The sequence below is a fragment of the Vigna angularis genome, chromosome 4 (assembly GCF_016808095.1).
Source record: "Vigna angularis cultivar LongXiaoDou No.4 chromosome 4, ASM1680809v1, whole genome shotgun sequence".
In the NCBI taxonomy this organism is placed as follows: domain Eukaryota; kingdom Viridiplantae; phylum Streptophyta; class Magnoliopsida; order Fabales; family Fabaceae; genus Vigna; species Vigna angularis.
Genome location: NC_068973.1, coordinates 7,765,986 through 7,791,608, shown reverse-complemented (window position 1 = coordinate 7,791,608; position 25,623 = coordinate 7,765,986). Strand labels below are relative to the sequence as shown.

General features: G+C 36.9%; 2 protein-coding genes across 3 annotated transcripts in view; both read right to left on the bottom strand.

The window, feature by feature from the left end:
* Positions 1–1,374: 1,374 nt before the first annotated feature.
* LOC108332029 (heme oxygenase 1, chloroplastic) lies at positions 1,375–5,854 on the bottom strand. Its single transcript, XM_017567120.2, has 4 exons — positions 5,092–5,854; positions 4,046–4,269; positions 1,781–1,888; positions 1,375–1,598 (listed from the first exon to the last, which is right to left on the bottom strand). Exons 1-4 carry the CDS (start codon positions 5,501–5,503, stop codon positions 1,506–1,508), a joined length of 837 nt encoding a protein of 278 aa, XP_017422609.1. The 5' UTR covers positions 5,504–5,854; the 3' UTR covers positions 1,375–1,505.
* Positions 5,855–7,289: 1,435 nt separating this feature from the next.
* LOC108331562 (nuclear pore complex protein NUP205) overlaps positions 7,290–25,623 on the bottom strand; it is a 33,602-nt gene continuing 15,268 nt past the window's right edge. Inside the window, exons 19-46 of one of the 2 annotated variants that reach the window (XR_001832400.2) lie at positions 24,862–25,059; positions 24,069–24,187; positions 23,810–23,960; positions 23,597–23,709; positions 23,437–23,518; positions 23,228–23,314; positions 23,064–23,141; positions 22,010–22,213; positions 19,859–19,951; positions 19,638–19,742; positions 19,338–19,508; positions 14,004–14,059; positions 13,826–13,898; positions 13,504–13,694; positions 13,291–13,417; positions 13,122–13,199; positions 12,155–12,319; positions 10,157–10,324; positions 9,948–10,085; positions 9,617–9,760; positions 9,220–9,342; positions 9,008–9,103; positions 8,746–8,883; positions 8,537–8,637; positions 8,302–8,421; positions 8,000–8,129; positions 7,723–7,857; positions 7,290–7,608 (exon numbers count right to left, since the gene is read on the bottom strand). Coding sequence is in view for 1 of the 2 variants with exons in the window: in XM_017566326.2 (XP_017421815.1) it covers positions 7,777–7,857; positions 8,000–8,129; positions 8,302–8,421; positions 8,537–8,637; positions 8,746–8,883; positions 9,008–9,103; positions 9,220–9,342; positions 9,617–9,760; positions 9,948–10,085; positions 10,157–10,324; positions 12,155–12,319; positions 13,122–13,199; positions 13,291–13,417; positions 13,504–13,694; positions 13,826–13,898; positions 14,004–14,059; positions 19,338–19,508; positions 19,638–19,742; positions 19,859–19,951; positions 22,010–22,213; positions 23,064–23,141; positions 23,228–23,314; positions 23,437–23,518; positions 23,597–23,709; positions 23,810–23,960; positions 24,069–24,187; positions 24,862–25,059 (3,330 nt within the window). In the remaining variant the exon portion in view is untranslated. Of the gene's footprint in view, positions 7,858–7,999; positions 8,130–8,301; positions 8,422–8,536; positions 8,638–8,745; positions 8,884–9,007; positions 9,104–9,219; positions 9,343–9,616; positions 9,761–9,947; positions 10,086–10,156; positions 10,325–12,154; positions 12,320–13,121; positions 13,200–13,290; positions 13,418–13,503; positions 13,695–13,825; positions 13,899–14,003; positions 14,060–19,337; positions 19,509–19,637; positions 19,743–19,858; positions 19,952–22,009; positions 22,214–23,063; positions 23,142–23,227; positions 23,315–23,436; positions 23,519–23,596; positions 23,710–23,809; positions 23,961–24,068; positions 24,188–24,861; positions 25,060–25,623 lie in introns of both variants that reach the window. The other variant, XM_017566326.2, reaches the window with a different exon arrangement.

Genomic DNA, 25,623 nt, shown 5'->3' with positions numbered 1-25,623 from the left:
GTTAGAATGAATTGACCAAAATTGAAGTTCAAGACTAATATGCTTGAGTTGAAGATTAAGATAAACCAACTCAAATCAAAGATCAAGACAGACCGATCCAAGGCAAAGGACGAGATAGATCTAAGGTAGAGATAAGTCGTCTTTGATAGAAGGTTAAAACCAATCATTTCAAGTTGATGATTGAGATGGACTAACCAAAGCGATCCAAGTCAAAGGACGAGATAGATCTAAGGTGGAGATGAGTCATTTTTGATAGAAGGTTAAAACCAATCATTTCAAGTTGATGGTTGAGATGGATTGACCAAAGTCAAAGGTTGAGATAGTCTGATTCGAGCCGCAAGGCAAGACGGATTAGCCCACAAAAAAGGTCGAGACAAGGCAAAGGTCGAGATAGACAAACTCGGACCAAAGATTGTTATGATCAATTTATGTCAAAAGTTGAGACAAAAAGTCCAAGTTAAAGGTTGAGACAAGTTTATTCGCTCTTCTAATGGTGAACACGAGTTGACCCAAGCCATAGGTTGACATGAGTCAAAAATTAAGACAAAACTCTTTGGATTGAAAGGTCGACACAAGATTTGACGAAAATCTAATAATTAGAAATATTCATATTTTTTCTATGATTAAAAAGAAAATGCAGTTAACTCACACCTCATTCCATGTAGGTTAATACCAAATCATCTGGAATGGACCAAATTATTAACTCTATCGGTACAAATGTCTAGATAATTAAAATCTTAAGTGTCCAAAACCCAACTTGTTTACAGATGTTTTTTAACCATCCAGAAGAATAAACTAAATCTTGTATACATTGAAAGATATCACATTTTTTTAATGAAGCTATAATCTTTTAGATCATTTTGTTTAATAATTGAAAGTGATTAGAGTCTAAAAAGTACTTGGTTTCAATGAGTTATTGCTTTCCAAGAATAACCACTTTAGTTAATAGTGAATGTATTCCAAACAATACTTAATTTTAGATCAAAGTGACCGCAATCTAAATAATTGGATGTTTCTCTTGCAATCTGATAGGATCCTGACCTTTTCCTTCACCTTGAGGACACGGTGAATCTAGCACATTAGAGAGGAAATAAAGGTGGTGTTGTGGGCAAGGGATATACGATTTAGAGCGAACAAGAATTTAAGGAAAAGATAGATAAAGCAAGTGGAGCCTGAATTGACAGGAAAATCCCAGAAGGAAGTAGATTTAGGATTGAAATTCAACGTAGATACTGACCTATAAATTTATCTTTACACTTCTAAATTTTCTGATCAAGTTCAAGAGTTATCAATAAAAGTCAGCTTCTATCAATATCATGGAAGCCTTTTTTTTGTCTTAGGACCCATCAAAGCCCCCCATTTGACAAAAGCAAGTTAATCAACATCAGTCCTATTATTTCTTTGCATTGGAAATTAAATAATTCACATATAATGTTCTTGGCTTCCGCCATGCACTTTAATAACCATAATTACACAGATAGCACATACAGCAGGGCACTTTAATATCACGATAGAATCAGTCGGAGAATCTCTCCCGATAACTTGAACGACTTTTCTGTTTCTTCCAGACAGTGGTTCTTTTCTTCCCTAGTCCAACCCTGTTAAAAAAAGGAATATCAAAAAGGTAAATTCAACACCCTAACTAAGAAAATTTGGAAGCTATCACTGTATCCTTTGTTAATTACGTATAAGACCGCAAAAGAAATAAACCTCTTGATGATTCCTTAGACAATTGGAAAGAAATGTATGCAAATAATTAAGAAAATCAAAAGAAACTTACTTCAGCAACTTTATTCAATTTGTCCCTCACGCTCTGTAACAACTGGGGAAGGTCACCGTCCCATTTGTAGAACTTTAATGCCTTGTTGTCAAGCAACTGTTCAGCAACCTGTAAGATGCAGGAAGAATTTACTGATTATAGAAAGGATAAGTATTAGCATTTATCTCGTCAAGTGATAATGAAAGCAAAATATTTAGAACATAGTGAAGCTTAATGGATGTCCAGTGTTGTAAGAACAATTACATTTGGAGATAAACAAATTTCATCCAAAAAAAAAGAAGTAGGAACCCACAGATTTGTAAGAAGCTTGTTGTCATTTCTTTTTCTTTTATGGTTAGTAATAAATTAAAGGTTAAACCCCTTTAGTTGCCCCTATTTATGTGGGTTTTTCCCAGTTTGATCCCCGTTTTTTTTAAATCCCCAATTGAATCTTAAAAAATGCTAATTTGAATCAATTAAGCCCCTGCCGTTAATTTGGCTTAACGGAGTTAAGTTTTTGCTGAGATTGGAAGTTGACGTGTCAATTTTTTTAAACGTGGCATTCTCATACCTTTGTACGTGGAATATATTATTAAAAAGAAAATTCTGAAAATTGAAACCCAAAGATTCATCGTCTTCCTCAGACATCGACATCGTCTTCCTCAGACATCAAGCTATCTTTCGTTGGCATTTTATCAGAGAAAAAGAAAATGGAAGATGACTAGGGCTTGAATGAGTTTTCGTGTTTGGAATCGTGCTTGAAATTGGGTTTCCTGATTGTTGCGATTTTGGGTGTTCTCTTAAATCTTTTCTGCAGTTTTGGGTCTCACGAATTGGGGGTTAGGGTTTGCAATTTGTTCTTGCAAATTGGGGTTTTTGATCTTGTTTAGGAATTCTCTTCTAGGTGCTCTATTCTTGTTTTCTCAAATTGCGTTTGGGGTCAGAGTTTTGCTTCTTGTGTTCTTGATCTCGTAAGTTTCATTTGAGTTGATGATCGAGATTTTGGGATTATGGCTTTCTGGTTCTGTTTTGGAATTGGGGTTCCTATTTTGAGATAACAACAATTATTCCAGATGTTAAAGCACGATATGGAGAAGCCAAGCGATGGCTCAAGACCGGTTGGAATGTTAGGCACCTGGAAGAAAGAGGTCTGAGATGGATCGAGACCGGGGGGAACAACGACATCAATTGGGGCAACCAAACCACCAGGGGGAACAACGACGACTTGCAGTGTTGGGTGGTGTTTGAATGACGGTGAGGGAGGTTGATGAAGATGTTCGCAAACTGGTGGAGAAATCGAACTCGGGACAGCGTTGCGATTCGCGTTCGTTCAAGGGTTCTGCTGGAGAAGATGAAGATGGTTGCTGGAATGCTATAAATTGATTGTGTGACGGCGACACAAGGTGGTCTTGCGGCGGCGACGCTGGTGTTGGGTGATGGCGAGGTTGCGGCAAGGCGGCAGGGTGGTTGACGGCGGCCTAGGGTTGCCCATGGTGCTGACGACGGCACAAGCACATTCCTCTCAGCATGTCACGTTTACAAAACTTGACATGCCAACCTCCAACCTCATCAAAAACTTAACCCCGTTAAGCCAAATTAACGGCAAGGGCTCAATTGATTCAAATTAGCACTTTTTAGGACTCAATTGGGGATTTTAAAAAAACAGGGATCAAACTGGGAAAATCCCACATAAATAGGGACAACTAAAGGGGTTTAACCTAAACTAAAAGAGGCACAATTTTAATCCTTGCTGTTGCATTGCTTATCAGGTTCAGGTGCATTGTGTATTTTACTTTTGAAAAGCTTATAATCAAAATGCTTCAGAAAGAGCTCTGGACTGAGATGTCTATAGTTCTTTTAAGTGATAGGCTAATTATACGTGTATCACTCTTTAGTATTATTGATTAATTAACATCGACAATACTAACAAAATAGAACATATGGTACATATGTGCAACATTCTGCAAATATCTGTGGAAATAGCCACATGCCAGATCATATATACCTACTACTGGTATCAGACATAAAACATTGCAGACGTAAAGGAAAGATGAGATATTCCCATTTCATTAAAAACTTCATTATGTTCTCACATTCTCAGAGGAGAAATATAGAGTGGTAAACAATCCATAGGGAGAGGACAAATGAGAATATGTCCCCAGATATGAATGCGCCTATAAATCATAAAACTGATGTTCCAGCCCATAATAGCAATCAACCAAAGATGTTCTAAAAAAAATGTAACAACATAATTGAACCTCTTTAAGCATGTATGTAATTGTTTACCTTTCTCCCAATCATTCGACCACCAGCTGAATGAGCAAAGTAGATGTTGTAAAAGTGGCAAATGAATGCTTGAGGATCCTTCATGGATAATTCCTTAAGATACTGTGCATAGGTAAGTCCTGGAGAAGAAGGTTCAGGAATAGTATAACCTTTCTCCTTGAACCACTCCAAATCTTCTTTCAAACTTTCAGACCTTTCCAATCCAGTCTTTCTGAATTCAGCATCTACACAAGAAAGAGAAGTGCATAGGGCATTTAACAATTGGATTTAAACATATATATATACCGACACCAAAATGTCAGTTGTAGATATGGTAGATGTAACAGAATAGTACAACCTATATGGATAACAACAAGAAACACACTGAATTAGAAAAATCTTGCTCACAAAAATTGGTTACAATCAATTTATCTTCAGCATCATCAAGTCAAACATGAACGAATCAGGTGATGGATACTCTCGAATGACCTTGTTGTAACCCTGTCTATCCCACTTGTACCCACATATATAATCTCGCCTTCATTCCCAAAATACTATGGATGATCGTTTGCACACAATATTAGCAATAAAAAAATGGGAGACCTCATGAAGATCACAATATGAGCACACCAAAGCAAAAATTAAAAATCAAAGAAATGAAATAGCCAAAGACAGGAGCAGAGACTCAAACTCCTTAAGTAGCCTCTAGAATTAAACAACAAAAAGGGCTAAGATTCACCACAGCTCACTTGGTAACCAGTATGGCACTGGTTAAGGACTTGAAAGAAGAAACAAATTTCCTTTCAATTCCTTAAGAAGAGACACTAGTTAGCATTTGTCTATCAAATACAGCAATAATTATTAATTGCCCTCATGATTAGTTGGAGTTAAAACAACCATCACATAAAACTCGTGCAACTCGTAGAACAGAAAACCACAACGCAAGACACACATCAGCCGCAAGAATGACCTCACAATAAACACCACAATCAACTGCACATCCAAAACAGACAAAAGAAAAAAAAAACCATTTAACTAAAATATCCAGGGAGAAAAGCGACACTCACAAGAAGGATGAGGAGCCTCTTGAACGATGTCTTCTAACGTGTCGTAAACGACCTTACTATCCACAAGAAACTTGAGGTAGCCTTCAACAGTTGGGTCCCACTTGGTAACGGCTTTCTCTTCGGGTTGTTTCACCTCCTTCTCCCCCTCCTTGGCCTGGTCCCTGGTGTGCAGCCTCATCGCCACGAACCTCATCTCCTCCACGAAGCCCTTAGACTCCCCCTTCTTCTTCGGCGTCTCAGCCGTCGCCGCCGACACAATAACCGCCTTTCTCGGCATGGTAGCCCGGACCCCTCGAACTCCCGCTGGTAACCCCGTTGGCAAGAAAAGGGAGCGTGATTGATGAGGCGGCGACACCAAACGGGGCTTAATATACAGCAATTGGGTCTGCGACACAGCTATTAGTGACGCCATTGGAGATAGTTGAGTGCACGAAAACGTTGATGTGAAGGCGCAGCAGAAGAACGGGCACGCTACTCGTGAGTGAGTGTGTGCGATACAGAGATTAAAATAAGAGGAATGGATGATGCAGTAATCTTCAAGAAAAAGCGATGGATTCCGAATAATAATAAATATAATATAAAGAAAATAATAAAATAATGATGTTGATTGGTGCTTTCAAAGATAGAGCGAAGGACGATTGTCGGAGATGTCTGCAGATTTCTATGTATGTGCCTTCTTCTTAAGTTCGACCCGACCCATGTGTTCGACTCACTACTTATCTCTTTTATTTTCTTTTAAAAACACAATTACTCTTTCCTTTTTCTTAATTATATTACTTTCAATTTCTCTCCTATCACTCATATATTAATATCTTCTTCTTTTTTATAAAGCAAAACAATTACCACACAATAGAAATTAACAAGAAGATTTTAACTCTTTAAAATAAGAAAACTTAACTAACAGAAACCCTTTTTAATTATATTAAATTTAACGCCACTCAGATAAATTATATATATATATATTGGTTGTCCGTTTGAAATGGATTCTAGGTTTCCGAAGAATTCAGTGAGATTTTTCATATAAACACGCAAAAACACGTATTTGTTTTAATTTTATGCTTAAATTGCTTTTCTTATCTCAATGTTCATTTATTATATTTAACTTTTTTCACTGTGGATAAACAGTTTAATTTTGTTTTCATTACGTATAAATATAGGTCAAATTGGTTTGTTCTTTTTAAAATTGATCTAATTTAGTTCTTTGATTTTTAAAATATAAGATATTAAAAGAACGTGAAGGAAAATACTCCACCTGGATGTCGTGAAGATGATGAACATCATATAAAAAACCAATATTGGAAGGCTAAAATAGAATCACAATGTTTTTCATGTGAAGACTTCACAAAGAAACAAAGTCTGATCATCTCCTTAAAATATATATTAAGGCGAAGCTTAGAAAGGGTGAATTATCTTTGCAAAACTTTTTTAAAAGATTAATCTTTTATTAAAAGCTCTTTAGGAAACAAGTCTATTTGAAACCTGAAAGCAATTAATTTCGAAATCAAGATGAATTATGATAGCAATAGAAAATATAATACAATAAGAACAATATATAAAAGATAGAAAAAAGAACGAGAAAGATACATTTAATTTTAATTATTCAATTTTAGAACCAAAATCTATGTTATTCTTTTGTGTTTATTACCAGCACTCAACACATTTGGAACATATCCAAGATAAGAAACATGGTCATATCAACTCTTAAAACGCAATTAAAAAAGATACATCCAACTCTTGGATCAGAACAATAAAATTACAATATATTACTCTTATGCTTTATTCGTTTGAGTGAATAGTTTTCTAAACTGATATTAAGAGACAATTATATTCGAATCAAATTAAATAAATTTACAACATTTTGTTAATTTTATGAAATTAAAATATTAAAATTACCTTCTTTTTGCCTACCACCTTTATATAGATGACAATACTTAACAATGACAATATGAGATAAACCGACAATAAAAAATAGGAAAGCTGAGTATTTTAGTTTGTTGAGATCGTAGCTCATGCAGATCAGTAATGGGATAACTTGCATAGTCAAATTATTTAAACTTCCAAAATCTAACAGCTCTAACAGAATGCATAGTGCATATCTTCTAAATAACTTATTCATTCACGTTATTTTTATAATTCATCAAAAAGTTTATTTATATTACAAAAATGTATAGCGACCAAAGCATAAATTTAGCTTTTCATTTTACAAAAACAAGAATGCTAAAACATGTTTACCATCCCAGTTATATATTGACATCATAAACAACATTCAATCTTCTCCAGTACCTCAACATATCACAATGAAAATACACAATATAGTGGAGACCAAACCTGAAACTAATCTGTTACCCTATAACAGGATAAATCAAATTTATCCCTGAAACCTCAAGACCAAAGAGCTGTAGCTTTTGCTTCGTAGGAAACATTTCTATTTATCAGCTACGTCGTCTAAAATTTAAGGGCCAGTCAGGGACTTTAGTCGATTTGCCATTCCAAGACGACTTTTAAATTGCATCCATGCTTGAGTACAATAATTCAGAAATAGAACTAAAATCTCAGCATATACACAACAAAAAGTGTGAAGTTGTTTTCTTATAGCTTGAACTGAATTCTGTGAAACTACTTAGAACTTACATAATTTACAGCGCCCAAGCAGTTAATTTAAGGGAAGCAAATTTTTGAAGACATTTAAATCAATTTTTGAATTGCAAGCTCTTTGGCAGAAGTTGCTAGTCTGCGGAATACTTTGAGATTGTGCCCTACTTTATCCTGAAAAGAAAGCATAATAGAATTGGCCAATTAGGGTAAACCAGATTTCTACTAAATAAATACATGACAATCTAGCAGATAAGGTCATATTCAAGAGGTTGACTTTAAACCATCGGAACATTAAGAAGAACTATACCCATACCTCACCCAGCAACTCAAGTCGCTCAAGGGTTGGGACTAACTTTCCACATAACAAAGAAACGTCTTGTTGTGCATCATACTTGGAACCATATGTAATTGCTTTTGTCAAGGTTGAATCAAGCGCAGCAGAACTGCCAGAAGATTACAGAGAAAGATTAGCCTAGAGAATCAAAGATCATTTTAGGGCTTTGTATAATTTTCCCTAAGGTTCGGCCATTTAGCATTAAACTTCACGAACCCAATATTTTATCTAATTTCAGTTAACATTAACATTCTTATCACCTTTCCAACTTAAAGCCTCACCTCTCTTGAAGATGGATAAGGATGATATTTAGTATATGTTCGGAGAGTGGGAGCAACAAAATGATTAGCTGATCCCTATTAGCAACAACTCGACACATTTCTACCATTGCAATGTACCTCCTGTAAAAAAATTTAAAAACCATACAAAGAATGTAATGGATAAAGGAGAAAGATACTACAAAATACGACAACATGAAGATGAACTCAAATTAAAGACCTCAGTCAAATGATTAACCTTTTCTGTATGTTATCTGAAGATGAAACAGTGTCCTGCCGGACACACATATTGATGATTTCATCCACTTCCTGCCTTGACAGTTCATTTATGTCTCGGATCTGCAGATGTGCGAATAAGGTGTTCTTTATACATCCATATTAAAATGGCAATAATGTAAACAAAATCAATTGTAAAAGATAAAGAGATAAGTTTCTTTGCATTTTCACCTTATTCAGCAATACGGATTTCTCCTCAGCTGCCCTTTCAAGAGCAGTTGTAACAGAAGAAAGAAGGGAATTGAGCAAGCTCAATGTAGGTTGTTGAAGTTCAACAGAAGTAGGGTAACTGGACGAGGCATCTGAAGGCTGAGACAGAAAATTACAAGAGAAAACAAATTTCTGTTTAGAGGGAAAAAAATGCACATACACTAGCTGAATGGGGAAAATAGCTCAAGGTCAATAAAAACTGCCTGATGAATGTATAATATACCTGCAATCTCAGGGATTTCTTTATGACTAGAAAATATAAGTACGAGCTCAGGCTGTAGCACAAATTAAACATCCGTAGTTCTGAATTCCTCTGATTCTGATAATTCAAGAAGGTAATATCACCATAAGATTAGGATTAATAATACTATGTATACATAATGTCAAATACTCTTTGCCATAACATAACATTAATTAAGAAAACTACAAACTCACCTCAGGCGATACTCTTGATTGAGCAAAACTAGGAATCTTTGAATCATGTGAGAAAAGAGCACGCATCATACCAAAAAGCCCTTGAACAAAACCATACCCGTCACTCTCTTCGTAAGGCCAAACCTAATAAAAATAAAAAATGTAAAGTAACAAAAAGAAACGACCACAGCTTCGTAAGTAGAATTCTGAAGCCTCTTGCAGCTAGAACTAGGATGGTGTTACCATTGAGCATGGAAAAAAAATCACGCTTTACCTTATATATAAAAGGTAAAGTTCTCAAAGAATTCAATTAAACAGTAACTTAATATTGTTTGACTTCACCTACACTAAGTCTGGCAAGCTACCATCACACTTGCAGTAAAAGGTTCATAAATATACAGAAATAATTGAACAATACCTTGCTAAGAATACCAACAACTAAATTGATCTGCTCCATTCTTAGCTCATCTGCTTCAGCAATGTCTAAACGGAGAACCTGATCAAAGAGTGATTGATGTCCTTTGACAAAATCGATTACCTCACGAACAATTTTATTCTTCACCTATATCATACATCAATGCAACAAAAATTGGATTTCCATTTAAATAAAATTCATTCACAATTGAAATAATAATAAAACTTCCCTGGCAGGGAATGTGGTAACATGATTGATTCCCGAATTGGGTAGCAAGGAAAATTCATAGAAACCATCATATTAAAAATATTGTAAATGGAGCACAAAAGCCAACCTCCAAAAAGTCAGATGTATCAACCAAGGAAGTTAGTGAAAACACTAATCTCATGACTGGAGTTATAATCATCCGTTGTCTATCAACATCCACAGTCACATCTCTTCTATGTCTTGTCTCAACCCACCTTAAACTTCCCTGCAGATTATTTACTGTTCAGTAACCCGAATTAAAGCAGATGAGGCATTAACAAGAAAAATTTCCCTAACCTGTAAATTGATTGCCTTGCCAGATGAAAGATGCTCCAATATGCCCATGGAAAACAGTACCTGTGCTCCAGACTTCCCATACTTGTGGCTGATTCTTAGTAGTAAAGCAAGTTCAGCCTCAAAAGTGCATGCCCTCTGTAAAGAGTCCAGTGAAAGACTGCCGCCATCCTTGAACCAGACATAAATGAATCAGTATTATTTTTTCCAACGTGATTCAAGAGCACAAGGCCTTGTATTAATCCACACAAAAATACCATACTTCCAATGTGGGACTCATTAGCACACCATGCAAATGTTTCATGCTCTTAGTTCCGTTTCTTTAACTTTGTTCTTTAGTTCCTTTTCTTTAACTTTGTTCTTTTGTTCCTCTTCTTTAAGAATAATCTTTTAGTTCTCGAGGATTTTTCATCCTCTTGCATTTGACTATCTCCTCTCTTTCTTAAAGAAAAAATCTTGGTGGACATTTGTTTCACTCTTGATTTTGCATTTTCGGAAGTATTATACCAAAGAATGTTATTCCCAAAGACACCCGTGTCCGTAGTAATTTTATAAAAAGAACATTTTTGAAAATTTAAAATAAAAATAAAAGGTAAAAGAATGTCATGGGAATAAGCAGTTCTTGTAGATGATAACTTTCATTCCCATAAGAATGAAACACTCACTCCCTTGTCAAGGGAGCACAAACTGCTTAAAACCTGCGTTTAATTCTTTTGAAAAATATATATTCAAAACTTCCTATAATTTGTTTCTCACCTGTTCATTTGCCGCTAGGTTGAGGAAATGGCTTCAAAGCATTACTGACCTCAGACTAGAACCTACTAGCATTAAGACAATTATGCAACTTCATTGAAATCGCAGTAATTAGGTGCTGAGAATGATTTCTGCTATTATTAATAGCAGAGATTTGGCATAGTAAGAACAGAATTTAGTTTGAGGGACAACAAACTCAACACCAGCATATCAAAAAAGAATTTTCACCAGAGTCTTTCTGGTTCTTTGGAAACAGGGTAACATGCATTCCATTATTGATGAATTCAAAATTATCAAGGCCCTTTTGTTCTTTTGCAGGCCAAGGAAATCACATATGATTATTCGGGTGGATTGGAGGATGGATCAAATGTGATACGGATGGGGCATACTCAAATCAAGGGCATAGATCAGTTTGCTGTAAAATCTTCAGGAATTCAAAATCTGAAATTTCAGCCTTTGAAACAGTTTATGGAAATTCTACAAAAAGGATGGAGAACTCTTTGGATTGCGACTCATTACTTGCTTAATGTGAAACATTGGGCCTTGGAAGCTAAGAAATGGCTTAACGTTTGAGTCCATGACGAGTGTACACTTCAAAATTTCCCATACTTTCAGGGAGAGAAATAGGTGTGGTGATGGTTTGGCAACTTACGGATTGAGATCTGTTTTAGTGTTACCTACTTATTGTTTCTGACTTTTGTTGGGATAGGCGTGATTTAAAAAGAGATCTTCAAGATGAGAATAATTGTTCTTATCCTCAGATTCCTGGGAAATAGGGATGACATGAAACAGACAGTTCCATTGTTTATAAAAACAATTGCCAAACATGCCAGCATTCAACAGTGGCCCATGTTACATTAGATACATTTTAAATATGAAATTTCTCTAAAACCTAAATACAATATCAATGAGCAAAAATGACAGCATACATTGTAATAACAAGTTACCAAGCACACCAGTGATAACTAAAGGACACATATAATGAATTGCTACACCAAGTAGGATAAAGATAAAAAGATATCCTATTTATTATTGAAATTTCAAATCAGAAATTTTCCCTCAATACAAAATGGGTGAAACCACTTAAATAAAACAAAAGTATAACGATATTACAAAAACCAAAATAACCATTAAAAGAATTATGTGTTAGTTCCCTTGTGAAAAGAAATAAACAGTCTACAACTGCAGAATCAAAAACTGCCAAGTTTCAAAATAGATGCAACAGATTATGGTGGAAAGAACAAGCACCTGATTGCAAACATTGCTTATGGCTGTAAAGCAAGACCTTAAAAATCCCCTGCTCTGAAGTTGGCTCAAAAAATAGCGCTCGTGGTCGATACTAATCAGTGCATCAAGAACATAAAGTGATATTGTCTTTCCAGGCTCACTACCATGTGTAGCATCTTTTATGACCTACAATTTTAAATTAACTTAAGCTGTAAATAATTGACATAAGAATAATGAATAGAAACAGACTCTGAAAAAGTAATGCTAAACAGACCAATGATAGCACATGGAAGCAAGAAGCCTATAACACAATATCCTGTTGGAGAAACATATTTCAGCAGTCTAATGTGAGGATGGAATCTCAACTAAAACTAAAACTGACAGTTTCACTACAGATAATAAAAACACATACCTCTCATTATGTTGAAATGCACCCTTGTTTCATTTTATTTTAAAAAAATAATAGTTTTCAATAGACATTTTCGAAGAAAAAATGTATATATCTGTCAAAAGTAGATTCAATAAAAGTGAATTATATCTCGTTGCATACATTATACAATTTCTTAAAAAGAGGACTTTAAGTTTAACTCAACCTCACAAAATCAATTTAACAAGGTGAGACATCCTATAATTTGACCATATTTGTAATCGATGTTAGATCTTCAACGCACTCCCTTACACCAAGGGCAGGACATTTCAAGCATGATGTATGCAAAGCCATGCAAGGCTACTACAATAGGAAATTACCAACATGGGCTATAGGCTACAACACGTCCAATTTCATTTAAAAATTAATTGGATTAAGTGAAGTTGCCTAACAGATGTATAAGCCGCATTTTAGGATTAGAAGGTGATGTGGGACTTCCCAACATAATCTCCTACAAGCATAAGCCCGATCCTTTCTCTATCCCATGCTAAAATTGGACATGTTGTGTCCTGAATAATAATGTATATAGAAAAGAAAAGCTTAGTAAGAGTAGCAAATAACCAAATTCAAAATGCTCTGAGCTTCTTTCCTCAAAGTTGAAAAGTTTGCATGAGCTAGTTCTGCTTGTTCATTGTCGATCTGGAAAAAATAAGGTAAAAGTTGCAATGAAGTTTTTTAATCTGCCATCAAATTATAGTATTGCTTTTGTAAACAATTCAAGAAATTATACCTTTGGGAGATCAATATATTCATTGTCTTGTTCATTGAGCAGCAAGAATTGAAGAACTGTTGATGGAACATCAGGATCAACCACATTTTGACAATACTGGAAATAGCTAAGAAGGAAAGCATATTGACTGTACAAAACATGCAAGTGTAAGTTTGCAAATTAAAATCGTGTACAGCCACACCACCAGAATTCGTTACTGAACATGAAACGTACCGTCTCCTAAGAGCTTCAGAAGATTCATTTCTAAGAATTGCCATAATAAGCTTAAACAATATAGTAAGACAAGCACCGTTGGATAATTGCTTCACCACAATGAGATCAAGGCAAGTGATATTATCAGAACTAAGACTACCAGGGAACAAAAATCTTTCATCTCGCAGCTTAGCCATGCATGTCAATGCTACCTGAGAAATTTCACATTATATAAATATAAATCAGTCTGTCTGAAAAGATACAAATAACAACAGAATGACTCAAATTGATGAAGAACACATCAACATTTCCAGATGATAAAATCACAAATTGCAATATTTACCTGGGACAGTATGAATGCCATCTTTAATGAACAATCCTGAGAAGCAGAAGCACTAAGAGACGCGTCAAGGACCCTGCCAATACAATTTAGCAGTTACATAAATTGCACAAACAATGAGAAAATCAAGAATGCCAAGTTAAAGCTTTTGCTTTTTCACTAATGAAGTGCAGCAACTCACTGGAAAAGAATTTCAGTTCGATCTTCTATCATTATTAATCTTCTAGAAGCAGACACCTTAACAAAATAGCACAATGTTAGAGAATGTACATAATAAGACAAAGACACTACCTAGGTTGGAAATGTGAATCAGGTTTCCCACTGTTTGAAAACAATGTATAGCTATAGATTAACTCATTAAAAATTCCATGGGGAAACATTTTCCTTCATTTCCTCAGCTTTTTCTAATTTGTATTATACAGGTCTCATGCTCCCCCTCCACTGCCTTACTTTGTCATTGTTCTTCACAGTCCTTCACAATGCGCACCACCACACCTCCTACCCGCCCCACGAGGGAGAAAAGAAAAAACAAAGCCAGAGTGGAAAGTGGATCAATGTTTTTTCATCGGTTTCACAATATGTTAGGTTCTTTTATTCAAGGAACCGAACAGCAGCTCTATGCTCACACACACACTCAACAGTATAAAAGAAATATGTATGTATATGTATTTCTATTTCCTCTATAATGTGTAGAAAAGGAACATACATGTATCAGTCCCGTCCCCCCCCCCCCACCCCCAAGGAAGCCTCCATTCCTCCACTGGCCAAGAGGTCCAGTCTAAATCCCAAAATAATATTTGATTCCCTTTCTCTATTCTGTTTGTTTATTTATACCCTCTCTCTCCTCTAACAGATTAGCTTCAACTGGGAAACATGGAATATAGGGTGTATTCTTGATGTTTCTGGTAACTGCAAGCGAAAAGCAACTGGTCCTATTTGTTTCTCCACCAAGAATGGTCCATAATACCTTGCTGAAAGCTTTGGGTGTAACCTTGTGAGCATAGATGTTTGTCTATGAGGCCTGATTTTAAGCAATACCCAATCTCCTTCCCGTATCTTGGCTTCCATCCTCTTCTTGTTGGCATAGTGTGTCATTTGGTCTTGAGCCCTAGCCAGATGGTATCTCAGTTGTGTCAAAGCCTCATCACGGGTTTGTAAGTCTTGTGCAACTGCTTCCACCACTGTTTCTCCAGGTATGAAACGTGTGAGAGTGGATGCTCCTTGGTAACTAGTGTTGTACCAATATTCCGCCCAAGGCAACACTTGACTCCAAATCTTGGGCTGTTCTGATCTAAAACAACGCAAGTAAGTTCCCAGCACCCTATTCAGAACTTTAGTCTGCCCATCCGTCTCTGGATGATAAGCCGTGCTCATTTTAAGTTGTGTTCCCTGCAGGCGGAAAATCTCCTTCCAAAACGCACTCAAGAATGTGGAATCACGATCACTGACAATGGTCATAGGTATCCCATGAAGTCTAATCACTTCCTTCACAAACACTTCAGCTATTGATATGGCTGTATAAGGGTGTTTAATTGGGATAAAATGCCCATATCTGCTAAGTCTGTCCACCACTACTAGTATCGTGTCAAATCCATGAGATTTGGGTAGTCGTACTATAAAATCCATGCTAATCTCTTCCCATATTGCTTTGGGTATAGGTAAAGGCTCCAACAATCCTTGGGGAGAGGCCGCCAAGTATTTGTGTTGTTGACATACTAGACATGTAGCCACAAAATTTGTAACTGTCTTCTTCATTCCCACCCAATGAAGAGATTGTGCCACCCTCCTATAGGTTCTAGATATCATCTGTAACACCTTGTCTACTTCCTCCCCCTCTGCTTCTTTTCTGGATAACCCATCAGCCACATGATTGGATGCACCTGTTCTGTATTTGATTTCAAATTCATACCCAAGGAGCTTAGCTAGCCAATTTTGCTGGCTTTGAGTGGTAATACGTTGTTCCAGTGAATAACGTAAACTCTTTTGATCCGTAAAGACAACAAACTTTTGACCCAATAAGTATGGCCTCCAATGTTGTATAGCCAGCACAAGCGCCATCAATTCCTTCTCATAGATGGACTTGGTCAAAGAGGACCCAGATAACGCCTTACTACAGAAGGCTATGGGTTTGTTTTTCTGTGATAGAACTGCCCAAACTCCTGTACCCGAGGCATCACACTCTACACAAAAGGTTTGATTGAAATCCGGTAGAACCAGTACTGGAGCTGTCGTCACAGCTTCTTTAAGCTTTTGCATAGCCATTGCTCCTGCTGTAGACCATTTAAACCTCCCCTTCTTCAACAAATCAGTAAGGGGTTTAGCTATCCTCCCATAGTCTCTAATAAACCTTCTATAATACCCAGTCAGCCCAAGGAATCCTCTCAGCTCCTTGATACTTCTGGGCTTTGGCCATTCCAAAGCAGCTGCAATCTTTTCATTTATCCATCTCCACCCCTGCTGCCGATATCTTGTGCCCCAAATATCTCACTTGTCTTCTGCCAAATTCGCATTTCTTTTTGTTGGCAAAAAGTTTATGTTCAGCCAATACGTTTAAGACTTGCATTAGGTGTTGTGAGTGCTCCTCCCATGTCTTGCTATAGACGAGTATATCGTCAAAAAATACTAACACAAATCTTCTCAATAAGGGTCTTAATACTGAATTCATCACAAGAAACTCATAATGCCCTTGATGCGTCCAAAAAGCAGTTTTTGGAATATCTTCACTCTTCATTCTTATCTGATGCTACCCCGCTTTCAAATCAATTTTTGAAATATAGGACACTCCTTGGAGTTCATCCAGCAGCTCCTGAATGATTGGAATAGGGTATTTGTCGGCCATTGTTACTCTATTTAACGCCCTATAGTCCACACAAAACCTCCAACTTCCATCCTTCTTTTTCACCAGTATTACTGGACTAGAGTAAGGGCTGTTACCGGGCCTGATAATGCCCAAATTCAGCATCTCTTCCACCTGACGCTCTATCTTAGTTTTCTTTCCATGGGGGTACCTATACGGCCTCACATTTACTGGTTCACTGTCTTCTTTCAAGGGAATTTTGTGGTCGACTCTCCTCTCAGGTGGTAATCCTTGGGGGTCTCTGAATACCCCTTCAAAATCATTTAGAATTAGCTTCAACTCTGCCTCCTCATCCTGAGTTAAGCCATTCTCTTTTATCTCCCCTTCCATCAATTCCGCTTGGCTCAAGCTCCAAACTGAAGTCATAATTTCAATCCCTTTTTCCTTTATGAGAGCTTCTGGAGTCACCACTCTACGTGTCAAAGTTGGATCCCCCTTTATCTCCACTTCTTTCCCTTCTTGCTCCACCTTCATAATGAGCTGTCCCCAATCCACTTTTATCTCTCCTAGGGAAGCTAACCAAGTAATTCCCAATATCACATCCACACCGCCTAATTCAAAGAGATACAATTTATCTCTGACTTCCAAACCTTCTAATATCACGGGGACTCCTGCACAATACCCACCAGTCACTTTCTTTTTCCCATCCCCTAAACATACTTTATAAGGACGTGTGTCGGTGCATTCCAAACCCATTTCTTTCACCAATCTGGTGGATATAAAACTGTGACTGGCTCCACTGTCAATTAGCACCAGAACTCTCTTTCTCTGCACCCAGCCTTGCAACTTCATTGTATTAGATTGCGTGTGTCCTCCAGCGGACAACCCCGACAACTCCATCGTCATTTGTTCCACCTCGGCATTCTCTTCTGCTTCTTCTTCTCCATCCTCCTCAGCCAATATCATGACACGCATGCTCCTTTCAGCACAGCGATGGCCCGGACTGTAAGGTCCACCGCAGTGGAAGCAGCGCCCTTCTTCTTGTCGCTTAATATATTCTGGATACAGCAGAGTTCGGACTCCCCTTCCTGCGTTTCCTCCTCCACTACTACCCGCCTTCGAATTCACAGTATTCACACTAACGTCCTTCTTCATCCCTTGCCCTCCGCCGCCATTCACAAACCCTTCTGACGGCCCTCGAAAAGTTTTCGTTCTCGCAACCGTCTCGGAACTCGCTGAGTATCTTCCCCACGACGCCCCTCCTTTTCCTCTGACTCCACTGCTCCCCCGCAGTATCAACCCCACTTGTTCGACGTCTCGAGCTCGCTCCATTGCCGTCAAAGAGTCGCGTGGGTCGTGCGGTCTCACTAAGTTGCGCAATCCCTCCTGCAAACCAGCGAAAAAATACCCCAGTAATTGCTCTTCAGTTACTCTGGTTGCTTGCGCCACGAGTACTTCGAACTCCTGGATATACTCATCGACGCCTCCTTTCTGTCGCACGGCAGCCAACTTTTCAAAAATAGTGCCTTGGTTCAGTCCTCCGAACCTCCGCGTCAGCGCCTCTGTAAACAACTTCCACGTTGGGTGTCTGGTTTTCTTCTGCCAGAAGCGGAACCAGTAGTTAGCGCTTCCCTCCATACATATATAAACCAGCTTCATCTTCTCTTTCTCCGTCACTCCTTGGATGTCAAAAAACTTCTCAGCCTTTGTTATCCAAACAGTGGGGTCAGTACCTTCAAAAGTTGGGAGCTCAACGCGTTTCATCCAACTGCGTTGTACTTCGCCTTGACCGTCCTCTGATTCCTCCTCAGAACTCTCCGATGATCATCGTTCTCGATCGGCATTGATAGAATCACGACTCCCTTCAGAGCTACGGTCTTGGTTTCCAGAGCGTTGTTCGAAAGCTCGTCGAAGCTCGAGAGTCATCGCTCGCATTTTTGCCTTCAACTCTTCCACCGTCGATTCCATAGCCACCATTCGTCCCTCCATTCTTCTCCGCTACAGCTCACTCCTCTTCCCCCCGAACAGATCCGGCAGGTCGGACCAAATCTGTTAGGTTCCTTTATTCAAGGAACCGAACAACAGCTCTATGCTCACACACACACTCAACAGTATAAAAGAAATATGTATGTATATGTATTTCTATTTCCTCTGTAACATGTAGAAAAGGAAAATACATGTATCAGTCTCCCCCCCCCCCCCCCCCAAGGAAGCCTCCCTCCCTCCACTGGCCAAGAGGTCTAGTCTAAATCCCAAAATAATATATGATCCCCTTTCTCTCTATTTTGTTTGTTTATTTATTATACCCTCTCTCTCCTCTAACAGATTAGCCTCTCTCCTCTAACAGACTATCCCCTCTTCCCGCCTCTAACTTTCTCCCCTTTTATTCCTCCTCACATATACTTTTAATTGTCTAACACAATAGCTTTCATGTAGGGGGAGGAAAATTTGAGGTGGGTACAGAGTGGTAAAAATGCTAATTCAATTGGGCTCAATGTCATCCAGTTGAAGGTGAGCATGGCATGGATTGCTGTTGTTTAAAACAGTGGAAGTATTTGCAGGCAGGAGCAAGATGGGTTTTATGAAGGATGCAAAAGAAGAAAGAACTTTAGGCCACAGTTTGAGGATGTGGAAGAGGGAAAGAAGAGCACTGAGAAAGAAGGAAGCATGGGCAAATTGGGGGAAAAAATGGAGAAATCGAAATAGAAAGATCTGCACCTCAACAATTTGAGACCAGGCTGTCAACATATGAAGTTGTGCAGCTTGTTCCTCAAGATTTTTATTGTATTTCCAACCCCATCTAAGCAACTGTTGAATTGTCTCACGAACATTATTTAGCTCAACTTCATTTCCAATGTTGCTTGCCTGGGAGTAAGCTGAATTGTATTTCTGCAACAAGAAAATAGATTAAATTTCATAAACAATATTAAAGAAAAACTACAATTCAAGGAATAAAGATCAAAGATAATATTTTCAATAACAAATAATTAATATTTAATAATTGGACAATAGACCAACCTGCCAAAGTTTGTCGTGGAAAGCGGCCAGGTCAATTAGCCGATCACCTCTCTCAGAATAATAGTACACACCATCCTTTCCAGAATTTCCAAGTATGTCTTCCGCCTAAAATAATGTTCACCCAAAGGCAGGCAAGAACGAGATGAAAATGTAAAATATCATCTTGATTTTTTCCATACATAAAATATAGATTTACTATGTTTTAAGGACTAGTATCTCACCGACAAGTCATATTTCATTCCAGCCACAATATCTGAGAGCTGAGAAGTGGAATCTGGACATCTAAACTGGATGATTTCAAGCAATTCAAATACCTGAATTTCAAAGAGAATTTAGAAGTAAAGCATAAATGGGAGTTTAAAATGAAGAATAGTATAATTTACAAAGAATTTCTTATTACGTGGGAACTATCTCCAAGGTTTAAAATGTATAATGCACAATATGTACACAGACTCTTAGTAGACTGCGTCAGAATTATCTCCAAGGTTAGGACTAAATTAGAGCAACTTCCTAAATACTATGCACGAAAGTGAGATGTCTGGTCAATTTGATTTGGGGACTAAGAAAAGTGATCAAAAAGTGATTGGGGTCATTATAAAGATATGTCAATTAGAAACGGCAGCATGCATTCACACAAAAGTTTCTATTAGTTAACAATCTTTCCACCAGTAGTTTTCACCCTAGTAACTATCCAATTATAGATGTCTTCTTGTAAAACCTAAATATAAGTTATGCAACCACCCTTCCCTTCCACAACATTTTTCATGGCACTCAAATGTTACTCTAATCGTCAATACTTTCTCATTAATATTGTAAAAAATAAAAGACCTTTTCGTTATAGACCCATCGATAAATCAGAATTTACTTCTTTTACCAGACTCCTTCCGTAAATGTTCTCCTCTCTCTAAGTATTCATAATCATAAAATCATGTCATTTTTAAATCAATAGTATCCTTCCTAATTTAGAATACTTTGAGCAAACCCTCAAAATCTTCCCAAAGCATGCCTTTCAAAAGTGGTTTTTATCCTACTTGTGATGCTTATGTACTGATGAATATTGATAATATCCCTGCACTAATTAACTTTCAAGACACAATTTTGCCATTGATCATTTTACAATCACCATCCTCTCCTTTCAATCCGCATCCACAATAACACTCCCGTTGTTCTGTCATCCATCTTTTCCTGTGTACCAAAGTTTAGATCCTAAAGTGTCGAGGACATTAGTTTTCTCTCCAACTCATTTACAACTTTGTCCCCAATCCATTTTAAATACAAAGTACTCCCTTTTCAATCCTTAACCATGACAATAGTCATGCATTCTTTGATGTAACTTTTCCTCTAACCCAAAGTATAAATAGAGTCAAGCATATTAGTTTTTTCTCCAACCCAATTTAGTTTGGGAAAGACAAGTGATGTTAATCCCCCTCTGAATCATCATGTTCACCACCTCTAATGGCTTGACCATAAAAGAACCAGAATTCCATGTATCAAACTTACTCAAGAACATTTGATCTAGCTTATTTACCAAAACTATCTTATAGGTTTAGTGGTAAAGTGTGTGTTAGGAGAAATGAGGGTAACATGCAGTTATAACTGCCTGGGGGTTGGTGTAAACAGACTAATATATATAGTCTGTATGGGGGGTTGTTTTGGGTAGTTTTTGAAAAGTTGTGAGTGTTAGTAAGGGAGAGACAGGTCCTCTCGAAAGACCTGGGCTAGTGATGCAGAGTGTGTTCGTGTTCTTGTTTCTTAGACAGACCAAGCTGTCTGGTTTTCCTAAGAGAACATCCATGAACCTGTCTTGGAGTTCTTACATTTCTAATAAAAGTCTGGATACCAAGCTCATTTAACACTACATTCAAGCATTGGCTTAATGGATCTAGCTTATTTAACAAGTGTTATTTCCATGTAACAACCTACCATGTTCATACATATTATTTGTCCCAAATGATCGATGATTGGGTTGTAGATGAATTTTACATTCGTTATCCAGAATATAATATGACCCTCCCTATTTTCTATATCATTAAATTCATCCATATCGCCATGATGACCCTTTAACTATCACTAGGCCAAGATGTTTCAATTATCCTTTGTTCTGTCCCGCTCATTCACCATTTAACTCTCATAATTCTTCTCAAGTTATGTCATAATTGACAACATGATTCCCTACATCCACCGACAACAAGAAAAATAAGCATATGAGCCTATTGCCCATAACTCAAGAACCCAACAATAAAGTTCACAGATATGTTAGCCCATAATATCAAGGGAAATGTAATAAATAATAAAGAATCCAAGATATGCATGTGATGTGATATGTTAGCCCATAATATCAAGGGAACAATGAAGCATGTAAATATCAGTACCTTACTCTTGCTGACAGTTCCTAGAGCAGCATTTTGAGAAGTATCATGACGCAAAAATGGATACATGGTCTGGCCCCCACCAACGTCGTTGACACCATGTGAAAAAAGATAAGAGAGGATTGTCTGACATGCTTCTCTATGATTGGAGCTACTAACATCACCAGCGTGTAGTTCAACAGCTAAGAGTTTCAAGAGCCATGCTCTCTGGGAAAGCAATGAAACAAAACACCTATATCAAACCCAACAGTATAGGCGAACTGTATAGTTTGACATACTTCATTTCTATTCCTTCCCAGAAATTAATATCATTCAGGCAAAAATATTAAATAGACATCAGAAATGTCAATATGAAACAACACATGGATAACATGTTCAATGAAGATGCATCGGATTTCATTTTTATGTGCTTCTACAGTTGTGAAGATTTGAAAAAAAAAATTAAAACAATAACAATTGGAAAGATGTTTTCTTGTTATTGTTAAATCAAAGTATCGAACTAAAGGATTATATGCCACCATGCTGATTAGGAGTCAAGTGGTTTCAGGTTTTGATGGAATTAAACTTCGAAGACTCAGTATTAACTATTGAACACGGTGTGCTAAGTTGATTTTTTATTTGTAAGTCAAACATGTCATTCAAAGTTGAGTAAATAAAAGTGTTATTTTCTTAAAAACATCTAATGTCATGCATTAATACATCTTGATTAAGCCTCAGAGATCAACATAAAGTAATATTGGGTTCACTTGTAATTACTGGAATCCATGAAAAATGAGAATAATTCAAAGTCTTAATTCAATAGATTGAAAGTGCTTATCAACGCATGATAATAACAAAGAATCCAAAAGGTGTGCCCAGCAGATATAGTTCTATTCACATGTATTTGTCTTGTGCTGATCTAGTTTCGAAAAACTCACTTGTTATTCCCGCCACACAACAGCCACTTTTGTTTGGAACACCTTGTTTCAAACATTTTACAAAAATTGGCAGCATCCTACAAGTTTTAAATGAATTCTAAATTTACAGATGACTTGAAGGAGAAAGTACAATGAAAAACCTGATGAAGTGAACTGTTACGAAGCGACTGATTATTATTCCTTTTAGGAAGCGGAGCTACCCCAATTGTATCAAGGTGCTGCATTTTAGCAAGGAATTTTGAGCAATAATCATAAAAAACTAGAAGGAAAAAAGGTAATCAAATAAATTAAACAGAATGTCAACCTTAACAAAGAATTGGTACTTTTTATTTGACAACAGATCCATTGTTGGTACACATGTTACTGGATCTACACACAATTCATAAAGGAGCTGCATCAATCAAAAAGTCAGAATCCTTTCAAAAAAAATCACAAATAACTGGGGAAGATGTAAAAATTCCAACTCTCTCCCGTATATTAAATGTAGTGTGCATTAGATAAACAACATCCGACCTGAAAACAAAACTCGTGAAGTAATGCATTAACATCAGGCTTCAAAAGCTCCTCCAGAATATCAAGAATAACCTTCAAGCAACTGCAAATAACATTAGAAGGTAAAAGTTACAATCTCCAGAATCAAATTATTTAGCACCATGAAATAATAGACAAAAACCTGTAATAAAATTTAGGCTGTAAAACTGTTCGTTCAATTGGAGTATCTAGATCAAATTTAAGTAGCAAATGAGTGATATTTGGAGCTGGCCGGCTGATATTGTCAATTAGAAGCTGAAACATAGAAGGCAAATGCAAACAAAAACCATTTTAGGAAGATTATACACTAGGAAAGAGGAAACAAAACAAAAAGTTGATAGTAATGAGGGCCAACTTGCATAATAAGAATGCCTGGATCATCACTGCTATTTTCAAGATTTTGAAACTCTTCTGACCGTAACTCAAGGCACGCTGCATAATCTTCTATCAAGCTGTTTGAAGCATTGCATTTTAGCAATAGTTGAACAAGCCCAACCATACGGGAGCTGTCACTCAAAAAATCAAAATACAGATTAAGTAATGATATTCAGAACAGCAGAAGAACACAAAAAATTACAAATTCAAAATAAGAAAATGGAAAGTTATCTAAATGCCTTAAAATACTCATGATTTTGATGGAGGATTGCTGAACTTTTGGCTGAAAATCATATCTGACATACTCCAACAGGGACACTATTTGATTATGATCATGGGAGAGTATAATGTCCAATGGCTGCATATAGATTATCAATAAAAGACAATAAGAAGTAGCTACACAACTCTAAAAAATAAGATATATTTAAACTAAGGAGCTACATACATAACACACCAGTACAAAAGATATTGATTTACTTTTAAACACAGTAAACGGTTAGTATCACTTCAAAATAACAGCATCCAATAGGACCAATATCCCAACCAAACCCTGGAAATCGATTGACACCACAAAATGAATGTTAATAATTCAATATACAAATACAAAATCATGTATAGATAGTGAACCAGATCACCTTGACAATGCCTCCACACACTAATCAGTAATTTCTTTAGAAACTCAAGCAAGAGAAGATGATGAAACATGCAACTTTAAATCTATCTATCAATACATACAACTCCCGAATGAGTGTGTGTGTGGGAAGCATCTTGTTGAGAAGCGGTTTCTATAGCACGTATCTGAGTAAACCAGCTATCGCCAGTGTTATAATTGAGGTGTTACGAGTCCTACGGATGTTCCTTCCACTTTCTTACAACTAATAATCTCTGGCACCATGGATCTTTCAGTGTGTCTCATTTGTTCTTATCCATAGTAAAAACAGGAAAAAACTTGATCCTAGAGCTTTAAAATTGATGTGTACGCACACACCCGTGAAAACAATTTGATGTGTACTGTATAGAAAATTGAGTTACCTGGTATAGAGGAAGCCAATAATCAGAAAGAAGTAAATCCTTATCAAAGACAAGGATTATAATTTCAAGGGAAAGCTGCACTGCATTCTCTAAAAGCTTCCCATATAATTGACTGCTGCGTTCAGCAATAATAGAATTCACCCCTGGAAGAAGAATACTCATTATGTTCCGAAAGGCAGTTTTTCCACTCATGAAATCCTGAAACATATCAACTGGTAAAATTAAAGCTATGAAATTCCCAACAGCACAATAATTTTCACAATGCTACATTTGCTGAATATTTCATAATGAAAGCTATAAAACTCCCAACAGCCAGTAAATTTGCTCGGTTGATAGTTGCTCGTTAATCATAACTACACAAGTACTGATCTATCAATCTCAAAGTTGAGACTCGTTATAACATATCATACAGCTAACAAATCCAAAATCCAGGATGATAATCATCAGTGTTGAGATATTAATCAGTCAATTTGCAGTTTTAATTTTGTATTTCTTATTTCTTGCCCTTTTAGTAATCTTAGATAGCCAATATGTATGTTGAGTGTTGTATTAGATAGCTGTAACTGCTCTAAATTTGTTAGTATAACAGCACTGAGAAAAATGCCTTTCAGTTAGTTAGATAGTTGGTTAGATATTTCACCCAATATAATGGGTATTTTCCATATCACTTATAACTCACTTCTTAACATGATATCATAGCCAAATTCGAACCTATCCTAGTTATGTTTGTTGGGCATATTGTTCCACCTGCTATCGAACCAC